This window comes from Lolium rigidum, chromosome 7, assembly GCF_022539505.1.
Source record: "Lolium rigidum isolate FL_2022 chromosome 7, APGP_CSIRO_Lrig_0.1, whole genome shotgun sequence".
Lineage (NCBI taxonomy): Eukaryota > Viridiplantae > Streptophyta > Magnoliopsida > Poales > Poaceae > Lolium > Lolium rigidum.
Window position 1 is genome coordinate 340414552 of NC_061514.1, and position 26405 is coordinate 340440956.

The following is a 26405-nucleotide window of genomic DNA, read 5'->3' on the forward strand; positions in this document are numbered from 1 at the left end:
ATGTCCTCCACGCCGCCGGCCATCGCGTCCCCCGCCTCCGAGCTCACCAAATCCAAGAAGAAGAAGACCAAGTCCAAGGATGCTCCCGCCGCCGACCCCGCCGTCGACGCGCCGTCGCTGGCGGAGGCGGAGGCCAAGACCGACGGCTTCATGATCAAGCCGCAGGCCCTCGTCCCCTCCCTCGACACCTCCACCTGGCCGCTCCTCCTCAAGAACTACGACCGCCTCAACGTCCGCACCGGCCACTACACGCCGCTCCCCTCCGGCCACTCGCCGCTCAAGCGCCCCATCGCCGAGTACCTCCGCTACGGTGTCATCAACCTCGACAAGCCCTCCAACCCGTCCTCCCACGAGGTGGTGGCCTGGATCAAGCGCCTGCTCCGCGTCGAGAAGACGGGCCACAGCGGCACGCTCGACCCCAAGGTGACGGGCAACCTGATCGTCTGCGTCGACCGCGCCACGCGCCTCGTCAAGTCGCAGCAGGGCGCCGGCAAGGAGTACGTCTGCATCGCGCGCTTCCACGCCGCGGTCCCCGACACGGCCCGCGTCGCGCGCGCGCTCGAGTCCCTCACCGGCGCCGTGTTCCAGCGCCCGCCGCTCATCTCCGCCGTCAAGCGCCAGCTCCGCGTGCGCACCATCTACGAGAGCAAGCTCCTCGAGCACGACCCCGAGCGCCACCTCGCCGTCTTCTGGATCTCGTGCGAGGCCGGGACCTACGTCCGGACCCTCTGCGTGCACCTCGGGCTGCTCCTCGGCGTCGGCGCGCATATGCAGGAGCTCCGCCGTGTGCGGTCGGGCATCCTTGGGGAGCAGGACAACATGGTCACCATGCACGATGTCATGGACTCCATGTGGGCGCTTGACAACCACAAGGACGAGTCTTACATCAGGCGTGTTGTGATGCCGCTTGAGGTGATTCTGACGAGCTACAAGAGGCTTGTGGTGAAGGACTCTGCTGTCAATGCTATCTGCTATGGTGCCAAGCTTATGATCCCTGGGTTGCTTCGGTTTGAGAATGACATTGATGTTGGGGAGGAGGTGGTCCTCATGACCACCAAGGGGGAGGCGATTGCCATTGGTATCGCTGAGATGCCCACTGCTGTTATGGCGACTTGCGACCATGGTGCTGTGGCCAAGATCAAGAGGGTGGTCATGGACAGGGACACGTACCCAAGGAAGTGGGGGCTTGGCCCGGTGGCGCTTAAGAAGAAGAAGATGATCGCTGAGGGCCTCCTTGATAAGCATGGCAAGCCAACTGACAAGACCCCAGAGGAGTGGCTTCGCAATGTGGTGCTTCCTACAGGTGGTGATGCTATGATTGCTAGCATTGCGGCTGCTCCGGAGCCCGAGAAGGTGAAGGTGGAACAGCAGGAGGTGTTGGCAAGTGAGGACTTCAAGGAGAAGAAGAAGAAGAGGAAGACTGATGAGGATGATGTAGCTGCAACACCTGCCAAAAAGATCAAGGTTGAGGAGGAGGGCACTGAGGCTGTGGAAGAGGAGAAGAGTGAGAAGAAGAAGAAGAAAAAGAAGGACAAGGGAGAACCAGGATCAGCTGTGAAGGAGGAGAAGGTCGAACTGTCTGATGAGGAGAAGGGTACCAGTGAGAAGAAAAAGAAAAAGAAGAAGAGCAAGGAAGGCAGTGATGTTGTTGCTGAACCAGAGAGTGCCGAAGCTGAGAAAAGTGAGAAGAAAAAGGACAAGAAAAAGAAGAAGAAAGAGGCAGAGGAGGCACAATAGGTAGGCCGTTAGTTTACATCATTTCCTGGTGGTTATTTGGTTGCAATTATGGGGGAGTTTGAACTACCTCTCTTGCTATGTACCCCGTGCAATCCTTTATGGTTTGGAAGTCGTAGTGTACTATCACTAGATTACTGCCATTCTACTGAAATGCTATGGTAATTAGAGAGTTTTCCCATTAAGTTTCTTGGACAATGAGACCTGCTTTGCTGTAGTATCTGTTATCAGTTAATGCAGTGAATTTTGTGCTCATATTACCTTTTAAGTCATTTGTACCGAAGTTTCTGGTTTGCCAATCTGTTGTTTCCTGATATTCAAGCTTAAGTTCAGTTTTGTTATCATAATATTTGCACCACATAATGTCGGTATTTAGTTTCTGATGTTCATACACAGTTATCCAAGAGTCTCAGGCCTGTATTTGTGTATATGTCATCCATTAGTGCAATGATCTTGCTCTCACCTCATCCCAGTAGTCCCCTGTTCTTAAATTTCTGTATATATATGCTTACTCATGAGTGAATTAATGTTAGTACCATGTTGGACTGAACCTGCCAGTTTCACTTGTTTGGTAGGAGGAGCAACACACACATGTATTGTGACCTCTTGGCATCATTAGTTACAAGCTTACGATCATCCAGAAGCCTCAGGCTAGTGTTCCTGTATCTGTTACCTGTTATTGCAAATATTGTTGCACGTCACTCTTGTCAGTTGTCCACTGATCTTAGTCCACTGATCTGAACTGGTTTGCCAATATGATATGTATGCTGTTTGATGATATTCTGGAGCCTAGGTTGGAGTTTTTAGTACTCCTTCCAATTCATATTACTTGTCGCTAGTATGGATGTATCTAGAATTAAACTGTGTATAGATACATCCATATTAGAGACAATTAATATGAATCGGAGGGAGTGTGAGAATGTGAGATACACATGCTTACAGTTACTCGTAAGTCCCAGTAGTTTGCTCCAAACTCATTGTTTGCACTGAGTCTAAAATTCTCTTAATTTGCCAGTTTCAGTTCCTTGGTACCAGTCTACCAGACTCATGTATTGTGCATCTTTCGGCATGCCCATTTCCAGGATTGGTTTTCCTGATTAGCACAACCGTATATGTATGGTCCATAACACAACATGATTCATCCCGGATTGGTTTCAAGTTCTTATCTAAAACGAGCATCCTAGAGCTGGAGAGCTATTTCCACTTTCGTCTCATTGTCCAGCTATATAAAGTTACGAACTCTTGCTGTGCATAATATATCTGTGAGTACTCTATATCTGCCTGTATGGAACCAACTTGTACACATGCTTGACACCTGTTGGTGGCGTATGGACGGTCATGACCATGCGCGTGGTGTGCGGTCTGTTTTTCTTGTTCTGCTGGACGCTTTTAGGTCTGTCTGCTATTTAGTCTTTGTTTTACTCCACATGCCTACTTCCCATTTGAAGAATGACACCCTTTTTCTGGGAATTGTCATGACCATGCCGTTTCTCTCTGTCTGAATGGACTCCTTCATAGCTCTGGGCTGGAGATTCGCAATGTTCGGACTGCCTTGGTTGTGTGTTGAGATTGGGCTAGCGATTGAGCAGGAATTGATCTAATGATGGACTGGGCGCCCACCTCTGGCTGCGACGGAGCCCTGGAGATGGCTTTCTCCGCCCCACCCCTAGCCGATATGGATCCTTGGAGAAAGTGGCTGCGACGAAACAAGAGAAAACGGCCGAGATGGCGCTCTCCGCCCACCTCTGACGGCTCGCTCCACCCCCACCGGCGGAGCCCTTGGAGCATCTCCAGTCGCGTCTCCTAATACGCCGGATTAAGCGTATTGGGGACGTGTTTCGTTCGTGCCTGGAGAACGTCGCTCCCCAGCCGTGGTCCCCAAACACCGCCCCAAACATTAAAATACTCTTTTTTTTGCATTTTTATTTCAAAAAAGAGAAGAAATATTCCACAAACTAATACATGGAATAGTACGTAATTTGGAACGTGGTTTACATGAAGATATAGTTTGGAACATGGTTTTTCCATAAACTAATACATAGTTTGAACCATGGTTGACGCAAATATAAAACATTGCAAAAAAAACTAAACCTAACTAGGCCGAGCATCGAAGGTTTCGTGTGTTCGCTGCTAAGAAAGAACACTCGAGGGCACACCCAGTCATCCAAACTGGAAAATCCAGCTGCTGAGGGTGCCCCTGTTGGTTCTTCCGAGGAAGAACAACGAGAGACCTTCGTGCATATATTCGCTGCGAAGAAACAACACTCTTCAGTCGTCGTCCTCGTCGGTGTTGTCGCCGTGGTAGTTGCAACGACAACGCGTCTCGTCGAATACCTTGACGCTCATGTCTCTGTCGCCAAAGTAGGAGAACAGGAGGACGAAGCCGGCTTCGAGGCGGTGGTAGCGCGCAAACTTCTCCCAGCCGATGTGGAGGTACATCTTGCCGCGCGCGTCGTAGATCACGTCGACGATCCACCGACAGCAGCCGTAGCCATCCCCCCGCAGATGCAGCGAGCGCGGGCACTCGTCGCCGGCGACGTAGTCGGTGAACGAGTCCGGCGGCCTCTGGATGCCGTGCGGGAGCCAAAAGTTTTGTGAGGGATAGTTGACGGTGGCGTGGTGTCGCGGACACTCAATGGACTCTGTCTCTGAGTCGGAGTCGAAGAGGGGGAGGATAGAGATCCATACTCGAAATCTCCTGAATTGGAGACTCGGACGATGGAGTTGGCGATGGAGGCTGGCTTGATTGACCCAACGACTAACCCTACAGCCGCCGAGTCGGCGTAATCGAGCAAAGCAGCGTCGTCGGCGAGGATGGCTCCCGAGATCGGGAGGGTGGCGTTGTAGAGTTGACCGGCGCGTGGAAATCGGGCGGCGGGTTGAGGCGGACGGTGGACTAACCCGCTGATTCGATCGGGTCGACGACGCCAGTGAAGCAGACAAATAGATTGATCGTGCCGATCTACACCATCTCGGTGTGGGTGACGGATGCCGACGCTAGGCAATAAGTGCTCGGCTAGACGTGGAGGAATCCGCCGGTGGCTATTGTCCGGCGGATTGGCGTGTGAGGTCTCGTTGCAGATCTGAGGCCAGTCGTCCCACGGCCGTACGATGGGCGCCACTGTCTTTGTTTTAACCACGGTAGATGCTACGGGGTGTGACACTTCGTTGGTGCGAGGCAAGGAGAGCAAAACCATATGTGGGACGAGATTACACATACCCAGGTTCAATCCCTTCGAAGAGTAAACGGCCTACTTCATGCTAGTTTTTATTGATCCACATGATTACAATGGGGGTGCTCGTCGAGTCGGTTTTGGCGACTGCGAGCTAGGGCGTGGAATTACAGCGAGATTGGATCCCTTCTACGGTTTTGCGCGAGGGATCATATGAGCACCCCCGGCAAGGCTTTTACAAGGATTATCATCGGGATTGACACAAGCTAAAGGCCGGATTGGCCCTAACCAATTCCGCAAGGCAAAGCCTTGGGCTTCAGACACTATGGATCCTGGGCCACTCGGAGCAAAGTGAACCGTTCTTGGGCCTTGGTTTCCCCGGTGAGTGAGCTTGGTGATGGACCCCAAGGGTATATCCCCGGGAGTCTTATACACCGACCAGGTCGGTGCCGATGCAGGTTGCCGCACACCCCTGGTCGGGTATTGGGCCTGGCCCATTTAACTTTTTCGCTTCCGTTTTCTCTTTTTTTTTTCTTTTTTTTCTTTTTCCGTTTTCTGTTTTATTTTCTTTTTTCTTTCTGTTTATTCTTTCTTTTGTTCAAATTAGAAAAGTCTATATTCGAAAAATGTTTAAATTCGAAAAACTTCAAATTTGAGAATTACTAAAATTCGAAAACTGTTCAAATATGAAAACTGTTTAAATTCAAAATTTATTCAAATATGAAAATTGTTCATATTCGAAATTTGTTCAAATTTGAATTTTGTTCAAATTTGAAAATTGTTCTAATATGAAATCGTTCAGATTCGAAAATTGTTCAAATATAAATTTTGTTCAAATTTAGAAATTTTCAAATTCGGAAATTGTTCATAGAAAAAAATACATTTTTGTTCAAATTAAAAAATGTTGAAATCTTAAAATGTTCAGATTTTTTAAAAAGTGATTTATTTTTAATTTGAATTTTTTAAAATTTTCAAATATTCAGATTTTAAAAAAAGATTCTTTAAAAAAAGAAAACAAACAACAGAAAAAAAAGACGAAAAAGAAAAAACCGGCTTACCTGATGTTGGGCTGCGGGCTGTGGCCCAGTTTAGTAATCCGGGCGCGGGGGGTGTGCGGCGACCGCATCCGCGCCGACCAGCTCGGCATACAGCAGCACCCGTATATCCCCACCAGTTACCAGTTACCACTATGGTTATCATTGATATGGTAATATATCTATTCATCTGGTTATAGATCTGCTACTATAACGTCCATACGGAATTTGAACTGCAGGGATGAATGAAAACACGCAAAAATAGGCACATTAATTGTGTACATATGTGAAATGCCGAGTTCAGGGACAAAAACACACGACAAATTATCACTGCCCAGGGCATCTCTGTGGTGATTGTGTTTCCATGTGTAAACACATGGCAAAGGGTTTGTTGTGTTCCGGGACCCTTTGCCATGTCTTTTATATACATGGCAAAGCCGTGTTTTCATGTAGTGAAGCTGACAAGTGAATTGAAAATAAAGCACAAAAGTATTACAAAGTTGGAGAAGTCCACGAAAACAAATATGTTATATTTGTACGGAAATTCGTAAATTATTCCATCACATGAAGAACTTATGAACAGTAGCTACTGACACATCATATATTTAATCCTGAAATATTCGGATCCATGTTAACATGTGGCATTGTGATTCGTTCGAGAATCATGCTACACATGCATGATTCCTATAGGTATTGCAATGTCAACGGGAAAGTGAGTATAGGTATGGTTTGATCTAACTACTGCAAAGTTTCCCTTCAATATGTTATGTAATATTTATTTTGCATTTTAGAGAAAATTGATTGCATAAGTTAGATTTTAGCTACGTATCATGCCTCCGGATTTGCATAATGTCATGATACAGTATATAGTATGTAACTCATTCTTAGTTGAATAAGAATTAACTTAGTTTTCAATTAAATGATGTCATTGGATCAGTTATATTATAACTCACAATTAGCACGAATGACAAAGCCAGTAAATTTAACGGCCAATGACATTCTTCTTGTTGCAACTGAGTGATCGTGATGAAAATCCGATGATATACAACTCGACCGAGAGCTAAGTCAATTTTCAGGTAGCAATTTTTTTAGGAAAACCGAAGTACACATGATAATTATTTTGTTACTAGCTTCATATTACATATTGGCTGAAGCAATTTAAACAAGCCACAATGAAAGTATAATTAGTGGTATCATGGATGCTATACTGGTAAATTTTTAATGTGACACATCAATTAGTAAGATGAGAGTGCTATCATGATATGATACCGTATCATAGCAGGTAAAACTAAAAAATTAGTAACAAATATATCATATACAAAAATTTGCATTGAGATTCTACAAACATTAAATATGATGAACTATGATACTATGCATTGTGAGTGTGGTCTCATAAACCGAAGATTGATACTTCTGACTAGTTTTAGACTAGCTACAATAAAAGTACCTAAATTCTTCCGGGTGGGCGCATGCCAGATGGACCTCTCGAGCACACGCACTATAGGACAACCGACGCCCCATGCACTCGTCCCCAGTTCCTCCCCAAATCGTGCCTCTAGTGCGCCGCCGCACCTCTCTCCGCCCCGCACCTACTTGAGGCCATGCCGGCGGCAGCGCCTCTGCTCCTCCCGCACCGACCGGAGGCTGCGCGCCGCCCCTAATCCTCTCCCGCCGGAGCAAGTCCACCACCGCCCCTGCTTCTCCCCCGCCAGCTCGAGGCTACCACCGCTCCAGCTCCTTCCGAACCGACAGGAGACCGTCGCCGCCCCTACCTCTGCGGCACCACCATGGAGGGCCCCAAGGCACGCAGCTCCCTTCCCTGCTATTGACCTCCTCCACAGCGGCGCGGAGGCCACCACCCGCCTCAACCACAGGCGGTTCCCCTCCCGGAATCCCGTCGCCATAGTCAGCGACATTGACCATCACCGTCAATGTCGTAACTTCAGTGCCCATAAGAGGGAGCAACTTCGAGGGCCGTATGGAGCAATTTTGGTACTGTGCAGAGGAACTTTCGTGCTCGGTGATGTAACTTCAGTGCCCGTTAGAGCAAATTTGTTGCGTAACAGTGTAATTTTGGTATCCAACAGAGCAACTTTGGTGCCTTGCGGAGCAATTTCGGTACTCGACGGAGCAACTTTGGTACCCTATAGAGCAACTTTGGTCCCGGAGCCTTAACTTTGGTGTCCGTCAGAGCAAATTTGGTGCCTAATGGTGCAATTTCGGTGTCCAACAAAGCAACATTGGTGCCTATCGGCATAACTTTGGTGCCCGATAGAGCAAATTTTGTGTCCAACGGTAAAATTTAGGTGACAACCACGTCGGCATCCGGGCATTGCTTCATGTTGTTGTGAAGTTTCCTACCGTTGCAGTGAAGTTGTATTTTGTTGTTGCATAGTTGTCTACAACTGCATTAAAGTTGCTTCGTACTGTTTTGAAGTTTCGCACTAGTAGGAAAACCCTTATAGGCGAAGCTTAGTTCTGTGGCGCACCGTTTTGAGTGCGCCACAGAAACTTATTTTGTGGCGCACGAAGCTCGGTGCGCCACAGAAATAGCTTAATTTTATGGCGCACTACTAAACCGTGCGCCACAAAAACTTGGTGGGCCCCACACCCTGTCACCCTCAACCATTGGTTTTACAATTTCTACGGCGCACAAACCTCGGTGCGCCACGTAAATTACTTCTTCGTGGCGCACGGCGACAGTGCGCCACAAAAATAATGTTTTCTGTGGCGCACTTGTCTCGGTGCGCCACAGAAATAACGTGTCCTATATCAAGGCCGTACCCCTCCCTCGCCACAGAGAAGTTCCTCTCCCCTCTCTCCCCGCGCCGCCGCCTTCCATGGCGAGCGATGCCGTCGCTGTCGCTGTCGCCGCCGCCGCCGCCTTCCTCCGCGAGGGCCGGATGCCGCCACGCTCCACCCATCCCCGCCACCAGCAGCACAAGCCGCCGCGGCGTGGAGGAGGAGGGCCGGCGCGGCGTCAAGGTGGAGGAGCCGCCGCCGCGTCAAGGTGGAAGAGCCGCCGCGACCTCCACCCCTGCCGTCGTCGTCGGTGAGCTCCTCCACAACTCTCCAAATCGTCGGTAAGCTCCCTCCCTCCCTCCCTCTTCCTCCCGCGCGAGCACAACGTGCTCGACGAAATGCTCGCTCGGTTGGCTCTGGATGCATTGTCTGCTAGTGATGCTTAGTCGTTAATCTTGATGCTACCGGTTCATTTGTTGGCTCTGGATGCATTGTCTGCTAGTGATGCATTGCTACTCGGTTGGTTCATTTGATGCTACTCGGTTCATTTGTTGTGCTCGGTGAGGTTAACTCGTTAATCTTGATGGCTTATTACTACTCGGTTCATTTGTTGTGCTCAAGTGAGGTTAACTCGTTAACAATTTTCTTGATGGGTTCATAGGAATTTGATGCTACTGTTCATTTAAATGCTTGTTGTGCTCAGTGAGGTTAACTGGTTCATAGGAATTTAAATGCATGAAATGCTACCGGTGGGCTTGTATACATACATATTTATAGTTGCTCTTGGTTGGCTCGGGATTAGTTTTCTGGACCCCAAGTAATTCTCTCGTTGGGATTAGTTTTCCGGACCCCAAGTTTTTTGGACCCCCGATGATTTACTTGATGGATTTTTGTGAGCTTATGGTATGCTTATAATGCTCGATTAGTGGGGATGCTTACCGGATCATGTGCATATAGTTCATATAGTTCCCTAAAAATAAAGAATGCTCCCCGGCCGAAGCTTGATGTCTTAGCTCAGCCAATGATGCAAAGGCTGAGGCAAAAACTTGGATAAGAACATATACTAAAATGTGTGATTTAAATGGAATGCTTATGATGGTTACTACCAAGTGATGAATAATCCCTTATGGTACCCCAGACTTTGTTTTGAACTCAACTCGAGTAATGATAAATTTCTATTTCTTGTGTTGGCTTTGATGAAAATAGAGATATCCACGAGTAGGGGATCATGTAAATGAATGCCACCGTGGTATCCTTTGAAGAAAAAGGACTGTTTCGATGGTTTTAAAAGGCTAGGTGGTGCTAGGTGATTCAGCTTGGCTACCAAGACTTGTCTCATCCGGTTAGTCGGGATATGCTATGTGTTGTTGCTTGTTTAGGCATATCTATCACTTACTCGATTTACCTGGTTCTTGATTGGCCTCTCTTTAGCAGCATCACTTGGTCTATATACCAAGTGATGAATAATCCCTTTGGAGCATCTCGCTCCATGCATGCTATGTGTGTTTGAGCATCTTGACTTATGTCCCTATGATAATGGATCATCAAATGTTTCCCTTTGTCCCTGGTTGCCTCCTTAATTGATGCCTTATGATCCAAATGATCCAAGTCCCTTGCATGATCCCATTTGTCCCTAATGTTGCTTAATTAAGATGAATAAATTCCCTCTAATCACCATTTGGAGATCAAGACTAGTTCTTGATATCCATTAGTTACTCGTCAACACATGTGTTTGCATGTGTGTGTGAGTCTGCTTGTAGTGTCACTTGACTATTCAAGTTTCAATGTTGGTTACTTTTCCTCTAGTGCAAGAAATGGTTGAGCAGATGTTTATCCACTCGTTGGCCTTTATTCTTGGGTAGCTCAAAGTGTCATGCACTTACTTGGATCATCAAATGTTTCCCTTAATTTGTCCCTGGTTGCCTCCTTAATTGATGCCTTATGATCCAAATTACTATATTATTGGATTGAGTGATATGGCTCATCGCTTGTTTGCTCTCCAAATGCTATATATGTGTATTTGACCATGCTTATGATGGATTTCTTTTAAGGACTCTAGCTAGATTAGAGGGGAAAAAGTTGCTGCTTTGTTTCCTATGATAATGGATCATCAAATGTTTCCCTTTGTCCCTGGTTGCCTCCTTAATTGATGCCTTATGATCCAAATGACCCAAGTCCCTTGCATGATCCCATTTGTCCCTAATGTTGCTTAAGATGAATAAATTCCCTCTAATCACCATTTGGAGCTCAAGACTAGTTCTTGATTTCCATTAGCTAGACTCCAATATTAAAAATGTCTCCCAAATATGGAGACAAACATTTTAACATTACCCCAAGTGATTTACTTGTCGATGATTAGATGGTTGGTCGATCACTCGTACACTCGGGGTGGAGCAAGTGAGGCTTGGTGTGATGGCACAAATATCAATATCTTGTGCATCCTACCTGGCCTCACTTACTCCATCCCTGGATGTTAATATTTGTTTCGACCAACAAAGTATGAGGCATTCCATTTAGTTGATACCACTTGGCTCTTTCTTCCATTTTAGTGCCGATGATTAGAGTCGGTCAACTCGTACACTCCGGGTGTCGCTAGTGAGCCTGGTGTGATGGCACAAATATCAATCTCTTGTGCATCCTACCTCGGCCTCACTAACGCCATCCCGGGATGTTCATATTTGTTTCGACCAACAAAGTATGAGGCATTCCATTTAGTTCATACTAGCTACTTCTTAATTGCATTGGCCTTTCTTCCATTTTAGTGCCGATGATTAGAATGTTTGGTCACCTATACGCCGCAATATACTTTGTAGACGAGCCCCCTTTCCTCGGCCGCCGTTCCGTGAACGAGTCCTTGATGAGACAACAACGCCGACATGCCTCTCCGGCGCAGCGACCACTTTTCTTCTCTCGCCGTCCAGTACGTGAACGAGTCCTTAATGCCAAGACGGTGCCAGCCTCCCTAGCATCATGCCGACCTCGTTGTCGCGCTTCGGGCCGTGTCGATCATGCGCCTCGCACTCTTCGCCTTCTTGCCCGGTGAACGAATAGACTAATCGTTGGAATAAGGAAGCCGATGACGGCCGATCGCAATTTAATCTTGCGACCGGCTGTCATCGGCTTCCTTATTCCAACGATCAGCCTATTGGTTCACCGGGCAAGAAGGCGAACAGTGCGGCGCGGGACACACGGCTTGAAGCGCGGCAACACGGCCCGGCATAATGCCGGGCAGGCCGGCACGGTCTTTGCATCAAGGACTCGTTCACCGGACAGCGAGGGACTCGGCGTGGTTCCGCGCCGGAGATGCGGATCGGCGTTGTTGTGTCGTCAAGCACCCGTTGACGGAACGCCGACCGGGGAAAGGTGGCCCTTCCGCAAAGTATTTGTGTTGACCAACAATGTATGAGGCACATATTCTATTTTGTCATTCCATTTGCTTTGAGATTTTCAAAATGCCGATGATTAAAATGTTTGGTCACCGTACACTCGGGGGTGGCGTAAGTGAGCTCTGGTAAGATAGCACAAATATCAATCTCTTGTGCATCCTACCTGGCCTCGCTTACACCATCCCTAAATGTTAATATTTGTGTTGACCAACAATGTATGAGGCACTTATTCCATTTTGTCATTCCATTTGCTTTGAGATTTTCAAAATGCCGATGATTAAAATGCTTGGTCACCGTACACTCGTGGGCGGTGTTAGTGAGCCTCGTGTGATTGCACAAATATCAATCTCTTGTGCATCCTACCTGGCTCGCTAACTCCGTCCCGGAATGTTAATATTTGTTTCGACCAACAAAGTATGAGGCCCTTGTCATTCCATTTGCTTTGGTATTTTCAAAATGCCGATGATTAAAATGTTGGTCACCGTACACTTGGGGGTGGCGTAAGTGAGCCTCGGTAAGATAGCACAAATATCAATCTCTTGTGCATCGGACTTGGTCTCACCGACGCCATCCCTAAATGTTAATATTTGTGTTGACCAACAATGTATGAGGCACTTATTCCATTTTGTCATTCCATTTGCTTTGACATTTTCAAAATGCCGATGATTAAAATGTTTGGTCACCGTACACTCGGGGCGGCGTAAGTGAGCTCGGTAAGATAGCACAAATATCAATCTCTTGTGCATCGGACTTGGTCTCACTTACACCGTCCCCGAATGTTAATATTTGTGTTGACCAACAATGTATGAGGCATTTATTCCATTTCTCTTGTGCATCGGATACTTGTTGGTCTCACTTTCTTCCATTTTCATCATAGTAGGAACTGGATGGAAGGACCCCGATGCAAGCGAGGCTGGTGGGTAGAGATGACGGAGCAAAGGAGGAACCGGATGAAGACTACTTTGTATCTCGAAATTGTGAATTTTGTATGAATTAAGAGTTGTATGCAAAACATTTGACACTTGCCACTATATATGTATCTCGATCGGGCTCTAAGTAATGTGATGATGATGTCTATGTTATATCCGTGCAATGTACATGATATTTATATTATATCTGAATGTTGCTGTATATAACTCGTGTATCCGTATTGTGTATCCGTATTGCTGTGTATAAACCGCATATGTGTAGTGAGACAGCACAAAATCGTGTATAATACAAGCAAATTCTCGTGGCGCACTAAGAAGCAATTCGTGGCGCACGCTTTTCGTGGCGCACCTAAGAACAAGTGCGCCACGTAAACCTTATTTCGTGGCGCACGACCAGGTGCGCCACAGAAAGCTTATTTTTGTGGCGACGTTTCTGTGGCGCACCACCCGTGCGCCACAGAATCAAATTTTCGTGCGCCACTGATGAGGCTTTTCCTACTAGTGTCGTACCGTTGGTGTGAAGTTGCCTAACCTACCACTGCACCAAAGTTGCCTACCACTGCAAAAGTTGACTAGTATGGTGCCCGACAACACAACTTTGGTGCCCAAAGGAATAACTTTCGGTGCAAGACTAAGTTGATTTTTAGTTTCTATGAACTTCCTATTGCCCTTGCGAAGTTGCCCAATATCGATGTTAATCTACTTTTTTCGTGGTGCACCAAAGTTGCTTTGTTGCGAACGAATGTTTCTTTATCACATATCAAAGTTTCTTCTTAACAAATTTCATCGAAACATATGAAAATAAGAACTAGTTTCGAAGATCTCATCGTCAGGATTCTGAAAGTGAAAGCGGATCATAATTTTAAGATTCAACGCAAAAGTTATAGCTTTTTTGAATTTATTTTGGAAAGTAATCATTAGAAATCCATGCATCCATCCATGTGAGACCATCCATGTGAGACCATGTGGGCATGGAGGTCCTCATGAGCTGTGGACACTCAGGTTCGGCCAGACTATTTTCTTCTTTGCGTTACTGTGACCACGTGCCTGCTTTTGGAGTTTTCTCTTTTGATTTTTGTGGAATTTAATGATACAAAATATTACTTCCTCCGTATTGGTTTAATAGACACGCACGCAGTTTAAAATAAACTTTGACCATTGACTTAGTAAATAAAATATAAATTTTATCTCTACAAAATCTATATCATTAGATTCATATGCAAAAAAACTTTCCAATGATATAACTTTTGTGACATATATTTCATAATTTTATTGACTAAAATAATGATCTAAGCAATTTCTTAAACTACGTGCGCGCCTGTTAAATTGAGACGGAGGAAGTGCCATAAATAGGGTATGTCAGATTCTACCAAGGGGCATGTGTGTGCTCCCTAGATGCGTCCATAGAAGTATATGATACTAGTATCATAAGAGCAAGTACAATAATGTTGTACAGTCAGCTGGCTATAAGAGATAAAATATTATATTGTTGCTTAGTTGGAGGAAATGGATTAAGAGAGAGAAAGAAAGTGGACTCTTATTAAAGAGTCAGCTCTAGCACATGCTACTAGACACTTTGTGAGAGTAAAATATGGACCATGTATTACTAAAGTACTCCCTCCGACCCAAGGGATAGGGCGCATATTTTTTTTGGAAATTGCCTCATGGCTTAAGGCGTGGACGGTTGGGCTACGGTATGTTTCCAATTTTACCCTCCCGATCACGTACATATTTCTACCTAGCTTTTGTACATGTTGGCTGTAAGGTTGACTATAGATGATGTGGCTATGTTTTATAGCCGACTGTTGGCTTGAAACGGACTTGTGGCTCTCTCGGGTGCAACGCACACCCATAGACCAAAAAAGTTATAGTAATTTGAAAAAGTCAATTTTTTTGAATCTTCCTCGAAACCAAAGATGATGAAGTTTGTACTCCTAAAAAATGTTTGGACACGAAATGGTTTCCATGGACTTCAGGGAAAAAAAGACAAAATTATGATGAATATAAAGTGAATAGTAACTGGTCATGGGACATTTCGAATTTGTTTTTTTTACCCAGGATACAATGAAAGTAATTTCCTAGGAAAATATTTTGTTTCAAGTACAATACCTGTTCATCTTTGATTCCCAAGAATGTTTAAATTTTTTAAACTTTTTTTATTTTTCCAAGTATAGGCCCGAGAGCTCCTTTGTATTTCCACTGTTGGCTATACTATTAAACATGCTCTAAGTTAGCATCATATATATATATATTACCTATTTTTATTTTTTTATTTTATTTTTTCAAGTATATGGGTGTGTGGCACCTGAGAGCTCCTCTGTATTGCCCACTGTTGGCTATACTATTAAACATGCTCTAAGTTAGCATCATATATATATTAAATGTAGTACTATGCATATATACATTAAATGTAGTACTATGCATATAGGTTGGTATCGTAAACTAGTTATCATATATACTACGGGAGGGGAGTTTTGGCTCCCGGGAGTATATGGACCGGATATCTGGACCAATGAATCGTGCGCGGAGATCGGGGGCGTGGGCAGGAAAAGTTAGTGTACGTGCGACAGAAATATAGAATACGCGTGTGGTTCGGTACGGTGCAGGGCTGGGACCCAGTAACCCTAACGTGCGTCCGAAGTGAGAAGACGGTGGAATTCGACGGGGCATGGTGCTGGACCTGCAGAACAAGTCGTTGGCGGCGTCCTAGACCACAAGTCCAATTCCGTGCCGAAAGGTGGTGCCGCCGAGCCGCGGTTCACCAGATCTCAGATGTCCAGAACAGAGTGTCGGTGCAGGCGGAGAGCGAGGCGACGCGGGCGGAGCGGGAAGTCACGGGGGAGAGAGGCCGCGGGGGAGGGCGGGAGGGCGGCGGCGGAACACGGGGGTGTGGCTGGAGGATAGCGGCCGTGCAGCCGTCGAGGAGATCAGCGTCCATGGACTTCCCGATGGAGCCCGTTAGCAGGTGAGATATCTCCATCCCCTGCAAATTCTGAAACTACTAGTACGGGTGTGCCATCTGACCGGAGTGCCTGGCCACCGTCTCCCCTTTTTGGCAGCCTACCGATTTATGAAGGAACTGCGGACACAGGGGTGGATGGCGTGGTGGCGAGGAAGGACGACGAGTGCAGTCATGTCGGGTCAGTTGAGCCGGAGCAGTCGGTGGTGGGCATAGTCCAGGCAATAGCAGGAGGTGGGCAGCAAGAAGGTGACGGACAAGCAGAATCTGCAGTGTCAACCGGAAAAATGGATCCACAGTCTTCAGGCTGGACAAAGAGGTAAGCATTGCACGTAGCACAAGAGAAGATTTTGATTTATGGGGCGTACAAACTGTAGTGTGTACATTTCACTGGAAAAGTACTGTCAGTGTGAGATTGGATATGTGCTACATAGGATTTTGTTTCTGTCTGAATTAGGAAAATTGTGTGCTGGTTCATAGATGCTATGTAAGAAGAATGGCAGCAGATGGTTGGAACAATCTGAGTTTCAGAAATTTGTTTTGTGTGGCGTCCAAACTGTGGTGTGTATATTTCACTGGAAAAATTACTATCGGTGGGAGATTGGATATGTGCTACATAGGAATTTGTTTCTGGCTGAATTAGGAAATTTGTGTGCTGGTTCGTAGATGCTATGTATCGGTGGGGCAGCAGATGGTTGGAAAAATCTGAGTTTGCATAAAAACATCGCGATGGTTAGCCAGGGGTAATGTCACAAATGAATTCAGCAGTGATTATTTGTGTAGCCATGAAAAAATGCATGATGATTTTGTGTTTTAGAAAGAAAGCATTGATATGTAGACACAGAAAACTGTTAGTTAACATTTACAGTTCTCTTAAAAAAGGAAAGGGGGGAAAATCCTGACGGTATAGAAATGCAGGTTGCGGCCGGGGAAGGCGCCTCCCGACAAGACACCGTGTGCGTCAAGGAAGAGTGCACTGGAAAGGTCAATCCGTGGATACGCAGAGAAGCTTGGCGATGAGGTCATTGATCCTTGCCTAGGGACAACTTTCGGTTCTCTTGGGGAAGCATATGATTTCTACAACCTGTACTCGTGGGAACATGGTTTTGGGATTAGGTACGGGAAGAGCCGTCTGAATTCAGAGAAGACAAAGTGCATGCAAGAGATTGTCTGTGGTTGCTCGGTAAGTTAAACGAAAACGAACATTTCGTTTGGAGTAAAAGGATATCAGGAATTAATAATCTAATGTTGTTATTTTTGTTTGCAGGGGAAACCAACTTCGGAGAACACAAAGTCGTGCAGGTGTGAATGCCCCGCGATGATAAGATTGCTCCGTACGACAGATAATGGATGGTACATAACTGAGCACAGAGTGAAGCATAACCACACGATGACTGAAAATTGTGGTGAGAAGGTATTTTGGCCGTCACACAAGCATATAGATGTGTACACCAGAGACCTGGTCCGGCAGCTTATAGAGAACTTAAACATAGGGAAGGTGTACAGTATAATTGCAGCCTTCTTTGGTAATGAAGGAAACGTACCATTCACAAAAAGATCATTGCGTAACCTCTGTGGGAAACTAAGGAGCAGACAGATGATGATGTGAGGAAGACCATTGAGGCATTCGATGATCTGGGAGCAAAAGATCCAGAATTCATGTTCAGGGTCCAGGCTGATGATGAGGGAAGAATCAAGAACCTGATGTGGACAACCGGGGCTAGCAGAATGCAGTACAAGTGTTTTGGTGATGCTATCACATTTGACACAACATACAAGACCAACTTGTATGACATGCCATTTGGATTGTTCGTGGGGGTGAATAACCACTTCCAAAGCATAATTCTGGCAGGGGTAATGGTCAGGGATGAGCAGGAGAGAGTTTTGAATGGGTATTCTCAACTTTTGTCAGAATGATGGGCGGAGTGGCACCTCGTACAATACTGACAGGTATGTCATTAGTTGGACATGGTGGGGAAAAATAATTGTATGTAGGTGTTAGCAAGTTAGATGGAATGGACAGTGAAGAGGGAATGACTTATTCCATTTACGTTGTGCAGATCAATGCAGGGCGATGGAGGTGGCAATAGGTAAAGTCATGCCAGGGACGGCACATAGATGGTGCAAGTGGCATGTACTGAAGAAAGCAAAGGAAAGTCTAGGTCCACTGTATACAAAAGAAGAGTGAATTTAGGGCGGAGTTTCATAAGCTAGTGAACAGCATGTTAACCGTCGATGAATTTGAGGCAGCCTGGGGGGAACTGGTTGTGAAGTACAACTTGCAAACGCATCCGTACATGACCCAACTGTTCGAGATTAGACATAAATGGGCAAAGCTGTACTTCAAAGGAGTATTCTGCGCGAAGATGACAAGTACTCAGCGAAGCGAAAGCGCAAACATCATGTTGAAGACATACGTGCCTAGAGGGTGTCCTATGCACCTGTTTGTGAAGCAGTACATGCGCCTTCAGTTCTCACGGGACACTGATGAAAACTACGAAGAGAAACGGACAAAGCTAGTAAGTGGTATAAATAAAAATGCATTGCTGCTAGCCTCTAGTAGCGATGGTACTAAAAAATAGAATTTATGGAAAATGCAGGGTGGAGTGGTTGTGCGACACAACCTGGACATCGAGAGGCACGCAAGCAAGATTTACACACAGGCGATGTTCGAGCAATTTGGTCAGAGCATCTACAAGGGCTTCGCCTTTCGTGTGGAAGAAGTTGAAAAGGACAAGCTATATGTGGCAAGACACACAAATGCAGAGAGGCGGCAAAAATGGAGCAAGGTTGAGTTTGTTGTGAGGGTGACAGGAGATAGAGAGGAATTTGATTGCGAGTGCGGGCTATTTGATCACATGGGTATACTTTGCGGTCATGCATTGAAGGTTAGCAAAAAACATGGCACCCATGAGTTGTGTGAAGAACAAAGATGCAGATTCGGTTGTTCTATTATGTTGACAATTCATTTATGCCGTTGCAGGTTATGGATTATGTAGGTGCGACGGAGATACCAAAGAAGCATATAATGAAGCGATGGACAAGGCATGCAAGAGATATTCTCCCAGAACACCTAAGACATTACCAGCGGGACGAAGCGCATGGTAAAGCAGTCACATATAGGCATTCAAACCTGTACATACTTGCAATGGAGCTAGTGAGGCTCGGAGATGCAAGCTCAGATGCTTATGATAAGCTGGTGTCCATGGCACCATTTGAAGAAGCTAGGGATGGACTTGGGCTGGAGGACAGGATGACAGGTAAGAAAAGACAGGAAGTACAGGCAATTAGCGGTGAAGACGAGACGCAACTGATGTTGGAGAATGGTACCCATTGATCGGGCTAACAGCGCCTTGCAAGAAGGTGAAGGCAGGAAGGGCAAGTACGAGCCGGGAGAAGGCACCGTACGAAGAGACAGGTAGAAGGTCGAGGTTTTGCAGCATATGCAAGAAACCTGGGCATAAGAAAACTACATGTCCCGACAGAGGCGACCTACCGAAGCAGCCAAGAAAAGAAGCTAGATGCAGCCGGTGCGGTGTAGCAGGACACAGAAAGAGCACATGTATTAAACCGTTGGCTTTCGGTGACATAGGCATTTCGTGATCGTGTGGTTTTCACTGATAAACCCAAGATTTGTGTAATTGAAAATCTATTTATGTTTGGTGTGATAAAAACATGTTAGAACTGAACTGAATATCTGTCAAAGGACAATGTGTTTGCTGTGCTGAAAAAAATGGCGTGGATTGAGTCTCCCGTACTAGACACCTGGGCCTCTTATAAGAGACGCGTGTTCCCAGCCCGCGAGCCGTTGGGCCACAAGTCATATGGTCCAGGTCGCGGAACGTTAGTCCAGGACGTCAGGCATCCGTTCTGGTCTGGTCCATCCAGTCAATGGGCCGTCTCAATGAATGCGAGGCAACGGTCGGCCGCGACACTGTACAAAATGCGTTCACCTGTCCACAATACGAGCCAGAATACATCGATACGGATCGACGAGGCGAACTTCGATTGGTCCAGCTACCGAGACCATCTGCACCCGAGAGCCAAAGTGGATTTCCGATATACTACGTACATGATAATAGTGTACGGTAGTCTTTCACCGTCCAATACTGCAACTAGGAGAGTTGCGATGGGCGTGATGATGTGTCGAGACTCTGTTGGTTCCGGTTGAGAAACTAGTTACAGCGCATATGGAGTATAAAAGTACCCAATAGCGCGCTAGCCCTGGAACAGAAACCAACCAAGTTTGCTTACAGCAGTAGTAGTAGTAGTAGTATAGTACAGAAAAGAATGAGCGGTGTGGTCACCAAGTCGTCGCCCGTGGTGGTCGCCCCGTCGGCGCCGGGGATGCCGACCGGCGACGTTCAGCTCTCGAGGTTCGACAAGGTTGCTGGGTGCGCGCCAGTCTCGTCGATCCTGGTGTTCGACAAGCCAATCGACGATCCTGCGGACACCATCATGAGAGCGCTCTCCCGAGCACTAGTCCACTACCCTCCCATCTCTGGTCGCCTCGCCGCTGGAGCTGAGGGCGGCGAGGTCATCGCATGCACCGGAGAGGGCCAGGGCGTGCTGTTCGTGAGTGCGTCGGCAAGCTGCGCCGTTGACGGCGTGCTGCCCCCGGCGCTACTGAAGGACCTCTTCGTCCAATACCCCCAGGAGTTGTGCTGCCGCCACGCCGACCCGTTGCTGCTGATGCAGGTGACGGAGTTCTCGTGCGGCGGGTTCGCCGTCGGCGTTTCATGGAACCACGCCTTGGCCGACGGGGCGGGGATGGGGCAGTTCCTGCAGGCCGTCGCAGAGCTCGCCCGTGGCATGTCAGCACCGTCCATTGCTCCAGTCAGGTCGGATGGCTTAGTCCTGGCAGCCCACCCTCGAGGAATGGCTGCCGCGGACTTCGCCTCGGCGGAACTGACAAGGGATCTGGCCTACGTAGACTTAACTATCCCCGAAAGCTTCATCAGTCGCGTCAAGGCGGAGGTGAGCGCCGGCCTCGGCGAGCCATGCACGGTGTTCGAGGCCGTCGTCGCTGTACTTTGGCGGTGCCGCGCCCGGGCGGTTATCTCCGACGTCGACCCTGAGCGCCCCGCGTCGCTCGTTTTCGGATGCAACGTGCGCGGCCCCGTTGGCGCTCCCGGGGGCTACTACGGGAACTGCCTCGTCGCGGAGTCAGTCGTAGCGGCGGTGGCGAACGGCGACATCAAGGACATCGTGAAGCTCATCAAGATCGCCAAGCAGAAGATACATGACAATATCAGGAGCGGCGACGTGGTCGACCCAGTAGTGCGGCAGCCGCTTGGATACAGCACGCTCCTCGTGTCAAGCTGGCGGAACCTTGGGCTCGAAGCGCCAGATTTTGGCGGTGGAACGCCTGCCCGGGTAGTTTGGTATGTGCCGCAGGTGTTCATGCCTGTCTTGATCATCTGTCCGCCGTGCAAAGGGCATAACGGGGTCAACGTTTCGGGATACATTGTGAAGAAGGGGCATGTCGATGCTTTCCTGCACGAGTTGGCGACCATGTCACTGAATCCTGGTTGTGGACATGGCCAGTAAATCTCGTCACAGTGCACGGGCCTATGACGAAGCTCTTGCGTGTATCTTTTTTTTTATAAAGGGTGATTCATTATTTAAAAGGTTTTTGCGTGTATCTTTTACATTTTTGAACAAGAGGTCGAGACCCGCGCGCTCCTATATCGAAAAGGTGCATACGATATTGCCTCTAAATTTTATTTAACTAAAGATTTGCAAGAAGATGCATCAAGCCACCATGTAGCACCTACAAACTTGATAGTTGAAACATGCCATTGAAATCTTATGCCCTGTATAAGAACACAAGAAAGGCTCCACCAGCTAGGCACCGGAGCATCACCGAGACACCCCATGACGAACCAAGAGCAGAAATTTGGTCCACCGGAACCTCTTGCACACTCTCTAGAACCTGTCTCACCGCCTCAAACCGTCAAGCTATCTTTAGGGTAATCACCGCGCGGCAATTAAAATGCGTACTTCCCGATCTCAAACAAGTCGATGATCAGCGCATACAAGACGAGCGAGCTTGGTGATCGCAACTTGTTCGATGATAACCGCCGGCCAAACAAAATTGGACACGAGATTGGCGACCTCAGTTCATTTTGAGAGTCACCGCAGGGCTTCCAAGGGCCACGATAAAGTTATAAAGGACAACCACATTAGAGGCTAGGGTTTCAAAAATCACCACTTTACGTTAGGATTTTAAAAAACCACCACTCTAGCGCTAACACGTAACAAACAATATTGACTCATATTTGACGCTCGTTTAATCACGAAATTGAAGAGTGGGTCCCATTATTAGGATAAAGTGGCACGTACATTTTGCAAAAAGAGCCTTTCGTACACTAGTATTTATAATTTTGTTGCCCACGATTTTTTCTTATTCTTTTCCTACTTTGTATCCCTTCATTTTCTTTCCTTTTTCCAGCCAGAGCCTCCCTTATCCGGTCGAACTGGAGCTCGTACATGGGTCCCAGGCCAAGAATACAGTAGCGGCTGCCGGCCACACCGGCTTGCGCTCGCTACATGTTGTCTCCTCCACCAATGCGTTGAGCCTATCATCGCCGCTGTTTCCTTCTACCGCTAACCACCAAGGGAATCGAGCCGAGGTGGTCTGCGCCATCGTCCCCAACCCCATCTTTCTCCACTCCGGCCGAGCTCCACCGAGTAGATATTTGACCCATCCGCCGCGTCCCAGTCTTCTGAGATGGTCCCTAGAGTCTACCTAGTCCTGTCGGAGCCCTTCGGTGGAGCGGCGCATCCCCGATCTCATTCCCAATGAGAACCCCTTCTGGTCGCCATCGTCATTGACTGTGTCGACGATCCCCTCCACCCTTCAGTAAGCATGCATGTGTAAACCTGATGGGCCTCCGATTTTCCCTCACATCTCCTTGCTCTTCCTTCTACTCCGTGTAAAACCCGCACCTTGTATTGTCGGTGCCGCCATGAAACATTGCCGCTGCCGGGGAAGAAGGGTGGCGCTCGTGTACTTCTTAGGAGCAAGGCGCGTTTGTCAGGGAGGAGCAGGGTGTGCTGGAGCCGATGAGTGTGCGTGGTCAAGCGGCGTAGAAGGGGGTGAGTTGGCCGGGTAGGGAGCTCCGAGAAGAGATAACTGATTATGACAAGTGCCCCCCTCCAAATTAACCAAAAAACCCAGAATTGGAACCAGGCTATCATGTATCTCCCTTGACCATTTTCCTCGTGCCACATCATCCTAACAAATGGACCGACATGTCAGCTTCGTGATTAAACTAGCGTCAGGTATGAATCCTCGTGCGCAATGATGGAGCTAGAAGGGCCCCGAGTCCCGTAGAAATGGTTCCTGGGGCCTGATGCGGCCGATTTCTTGCTTGCACGATCACCTTCGTGGGTGTCGGGTGATTTGAGTACTCGGGGAAATTTCCTCCCTACTTCCTCGTCGGCTATCCTTTTGCATGTCTCCTTGCCAACGTGATGATGTCTTGGAATGCATTTACCAGAAGACCTATTAGTAGGCTAGAGGGCCTGTCGAGGGTACTCATCGGCAATGCCCACCTTGAGGGGCTTAGGGTTGATGGAATCCTACAGGCTGACACGAGACATCGGATACGAAACAAATGGGGAGAGTGATTTACCCAGGTTCGGGGCCCTCGATGAGGTAAAACCCTTACTTCCTACTTGTCTGATCTTTATTATCGAGAATATTGGGTTACAATGGGGTAGCCGAAGGTTTCGACTATGAACTCGTCGAGAAGCTAAGATTTTGTATGACCTAGCTCTAGACTTACTGTGGTTATGACTAAGTTGATTGTGTGTCCCTCGGCAGACCCTCTCATGGCCCTTATATTGTGAGCCAGGTCTCGAGAGGTCTGTCCGGGTATGACTAGATTACAAAGAGTTCTATGTCTAAAGTTTCCTTGATTCTTCGTCTTCTTGCCTTGTTCTTCAAGAATCCTTCTTTGGAACTAACATAATGGCCCGCCTTGGTTGATAGGTGATCTTCATGGGCCCCTGGTCGAGCCGTAGGAGGTAGCACAATACAAGTTACCCGAAGGGTAATGCCCCAGTAGCCCCCGAGTGACTGGCCGAAGTGTAGCTTCGGGCAGGGACTAAAGTTGTCTTTATCGAATGTCTATAAATCTTCAAAGAATGGGAGTAGCCTCCGAGTCTAGGCACGGATGCTCACAATTGTGTGTAGACTCAAGTTGTACTACTCGAATGCTTCTTATGCTGCCGATATTTTCTGTAAACTGTCGCGATCATCCGATAACATTTGTATATCGGGTCTTAAATATCTTCGAATCTTTGTCGATAGTACGTAAAGGATTCTGAATAACGTGCCCAGTCTTACTCGATAAATCGACGTTGGGTTAACTGCCAATGGAAAGACAACGTTACTCTACTTCAGAACCAAGTCCCCGGGCATGATTCTGGATCTTCTGAAACCTTCGGGTCCATAATTTTTATCGGGTGCGCGACCAGCGCTCCCGATGGGAGTAGCCCCCGAGTCTAGGCACGGACTCTTGCAACCGTGTGTAGACTCAAGTTGCAATACTCGAATGTTGTAAACTTCTTCGGATGCTTTATGAGGAGTCGATGCTTCTGATGACATCATTGATGATGTAGTTACTGCGGCGGTTCGATTGACAGGACATGACTGGACTGGCCCACCCTACTTCTGTGCGGTCAGTTAGGAAATGACCAGTCCTTGCGCATTGATCGAGGCGCCTCCTCGATTTCCGCGCGTGATGGAAAAAGTATCCATTGTTATGATAGATGCAATGACACGTGGTGACCTAACTGCAGACCTCCTTTGATAGCCTTTGTTTTATAGACGAGTAGGAGGAAATTTACTTTTCTACTCTCCCCTTCCACAGCCTTTCTTCCTTGTTCGCCCTTTGATACGTATCAAACGTATCTATAATTTCTTATGTTCCATGCTAGTTATATGACAATACTCACATGTTTTATATATACTTTACATCATTTTCTGATGCATTTTCCGGCACTAACCTATTAACAAGATGCCGAAGCGCCGGCTCTGTTTTCTCGCTGTTTTTGGTTTCGGAAATCCTACACAGGAAATATTCTCGGAATTGGACGAAACAAAAGCCCACGGTCTTATTTTCCACGGAGCCTTCCAGAACACCGAAGAGGAGACGAAGAGGGGACGCGAGGCGGCCACACCATAGGGGGGCGCGGCCCCACCCCTGGCCGCGCCGCCATATGGGTTGGGCCCCTCGGGCGCCCCCCGACTCTGCCCCTTCGCCTATTTATTCTCTCCGTCGCGAAAACCCTATAACAGAAAGCCACGATACGAGAAAAGTTACTGAGACGCCAGATACGTCTCAAACGTATCTATAATTTCTTATGTTCCATGCTAGTTATATGACAATACTCACATGTTTTGTATACACTTTATATCATTTTGATGCATTTTCCGGCACTAACCTATTAACAAGATGCCGAAGCGCCAGTTCCTGTTTTCTGCTGTTTTTGGTTTCGAAATCCTACACAGAAATATTCTCGGAATTGGACGAAACAAAACCCGAACTTCCTATTTTCCTCGGAGGGTTCCAGAACACTGAAGGAGAGACGGAGAGGGCCCACGAGGTGGCCACACCACGTGGCGGCGCGGCCAAGAGGGGGGGCGCGCCGCCCTATGGTGTGGGCCCCTCGGGCACCCCCCTGCGCTGCCCCTTCGCCTATAAATTCCCTCCATCGCGAAAACCCTATTACCGAGAGCCACGATACGGAAAAAGTTCCAGAGACGCCGCCGCCGCCAATCCCATCTCGGGGATTCGAGAGATCGCCTCCGGCACCTCGCCGGAGAGGGGAATCATCACCGGAGGGCTCTACATCACCATGCCCGCCTCCGGACTGATGCGTGTGTATTTCATCCTTGGACTATGGGTCCATAGCAGTAGCTAGATGGTTGTCTTCTCCTCTTGTGCTATCATGATTAGATCTTGTGAGCTGCCTATCATGATCAAGATCGTCTATTTGTAATGCTAGATGTTGCGTTTGTTGGGATCCGATGAATATTGAATACTATGTCAAGTTGATTATCAATCTATCATATATGTGTTGTTTATGTTCTTGCATGCTCTCCGTTGCTAGTAGAGGCTCTGGACAAGTTGATACTTGTAACTCCAAGAGGGAGTATTTATGCTCGATAGTGGGTTCATGCCTCGATTGAATATGGGACAGTGACAGAAAGTTCTAAGGTTGTGGATGTGCTGTTGCCACTAGGGATAAAATATGAATGCTTTGTCTAAGGATATTTGTGTTGATTACATTACGCACCATACTTAATGCAATTGTCTGTTGTTTGCAACTTAATATTGGAAGGGGTGCGGATGCTAACCCGAAGGTGGACTTTTTAGGCATAGATGCATGCTGGATGGCGGTCTATGTTCTTTGTCGTAATGCCCTGATTAAAT

The 26405-nt window shown here is 47.4% G+C and overlaps 2 protein-coding genes and 2 pseudogenes across 2 annotated transcripts; all 4 read left to right on the plus strand.

Annotated features, from left to right (window-relative positions):
- LOC124675301 (H/ACA ribonucleoprotein complex subunit 4-like) lies at nucleotides 1–2033 on the plus strand. Its single transcript, XM_047211365.1, has one exon. It carries the CDS (start codon nucleotides 1–3, stop codon nucleotides 1735–1737), a length of 1737 nt encoding a protein of 578 aa, XP_047067321.1. The 3' UTR covers nucleotides 1738–2033.
- Nucleotides 2034–7417: 5384 nt separating this feature from the next.
- LOC124673536 lies at nucleotides 7418–18127 on the plus strand (annotated as a pseudogene).
- LOC124673537 lies at nucleotides 17874–19587 on the plus strand (annotated as a pseudogene).
- A 660-nt stretch (nucleotides 19588–20247) lies between these two features.
- On the plus strand, nucleotides 20248–21507 carry LOC124673538 (acyl transferase 15-like). The gene has a single exon (XM_047209599.1). The coding sequence runs from the start codon at nucleotides 20248–20250 to the stop codon at nucleotides 21505–21507; it is 1260 nt and encodes a 419-aa protein (XP_047065555.1).
- The last annotated feature ends 4898 nt before the right edge of the window (nucleotides 21508–26405 follow it).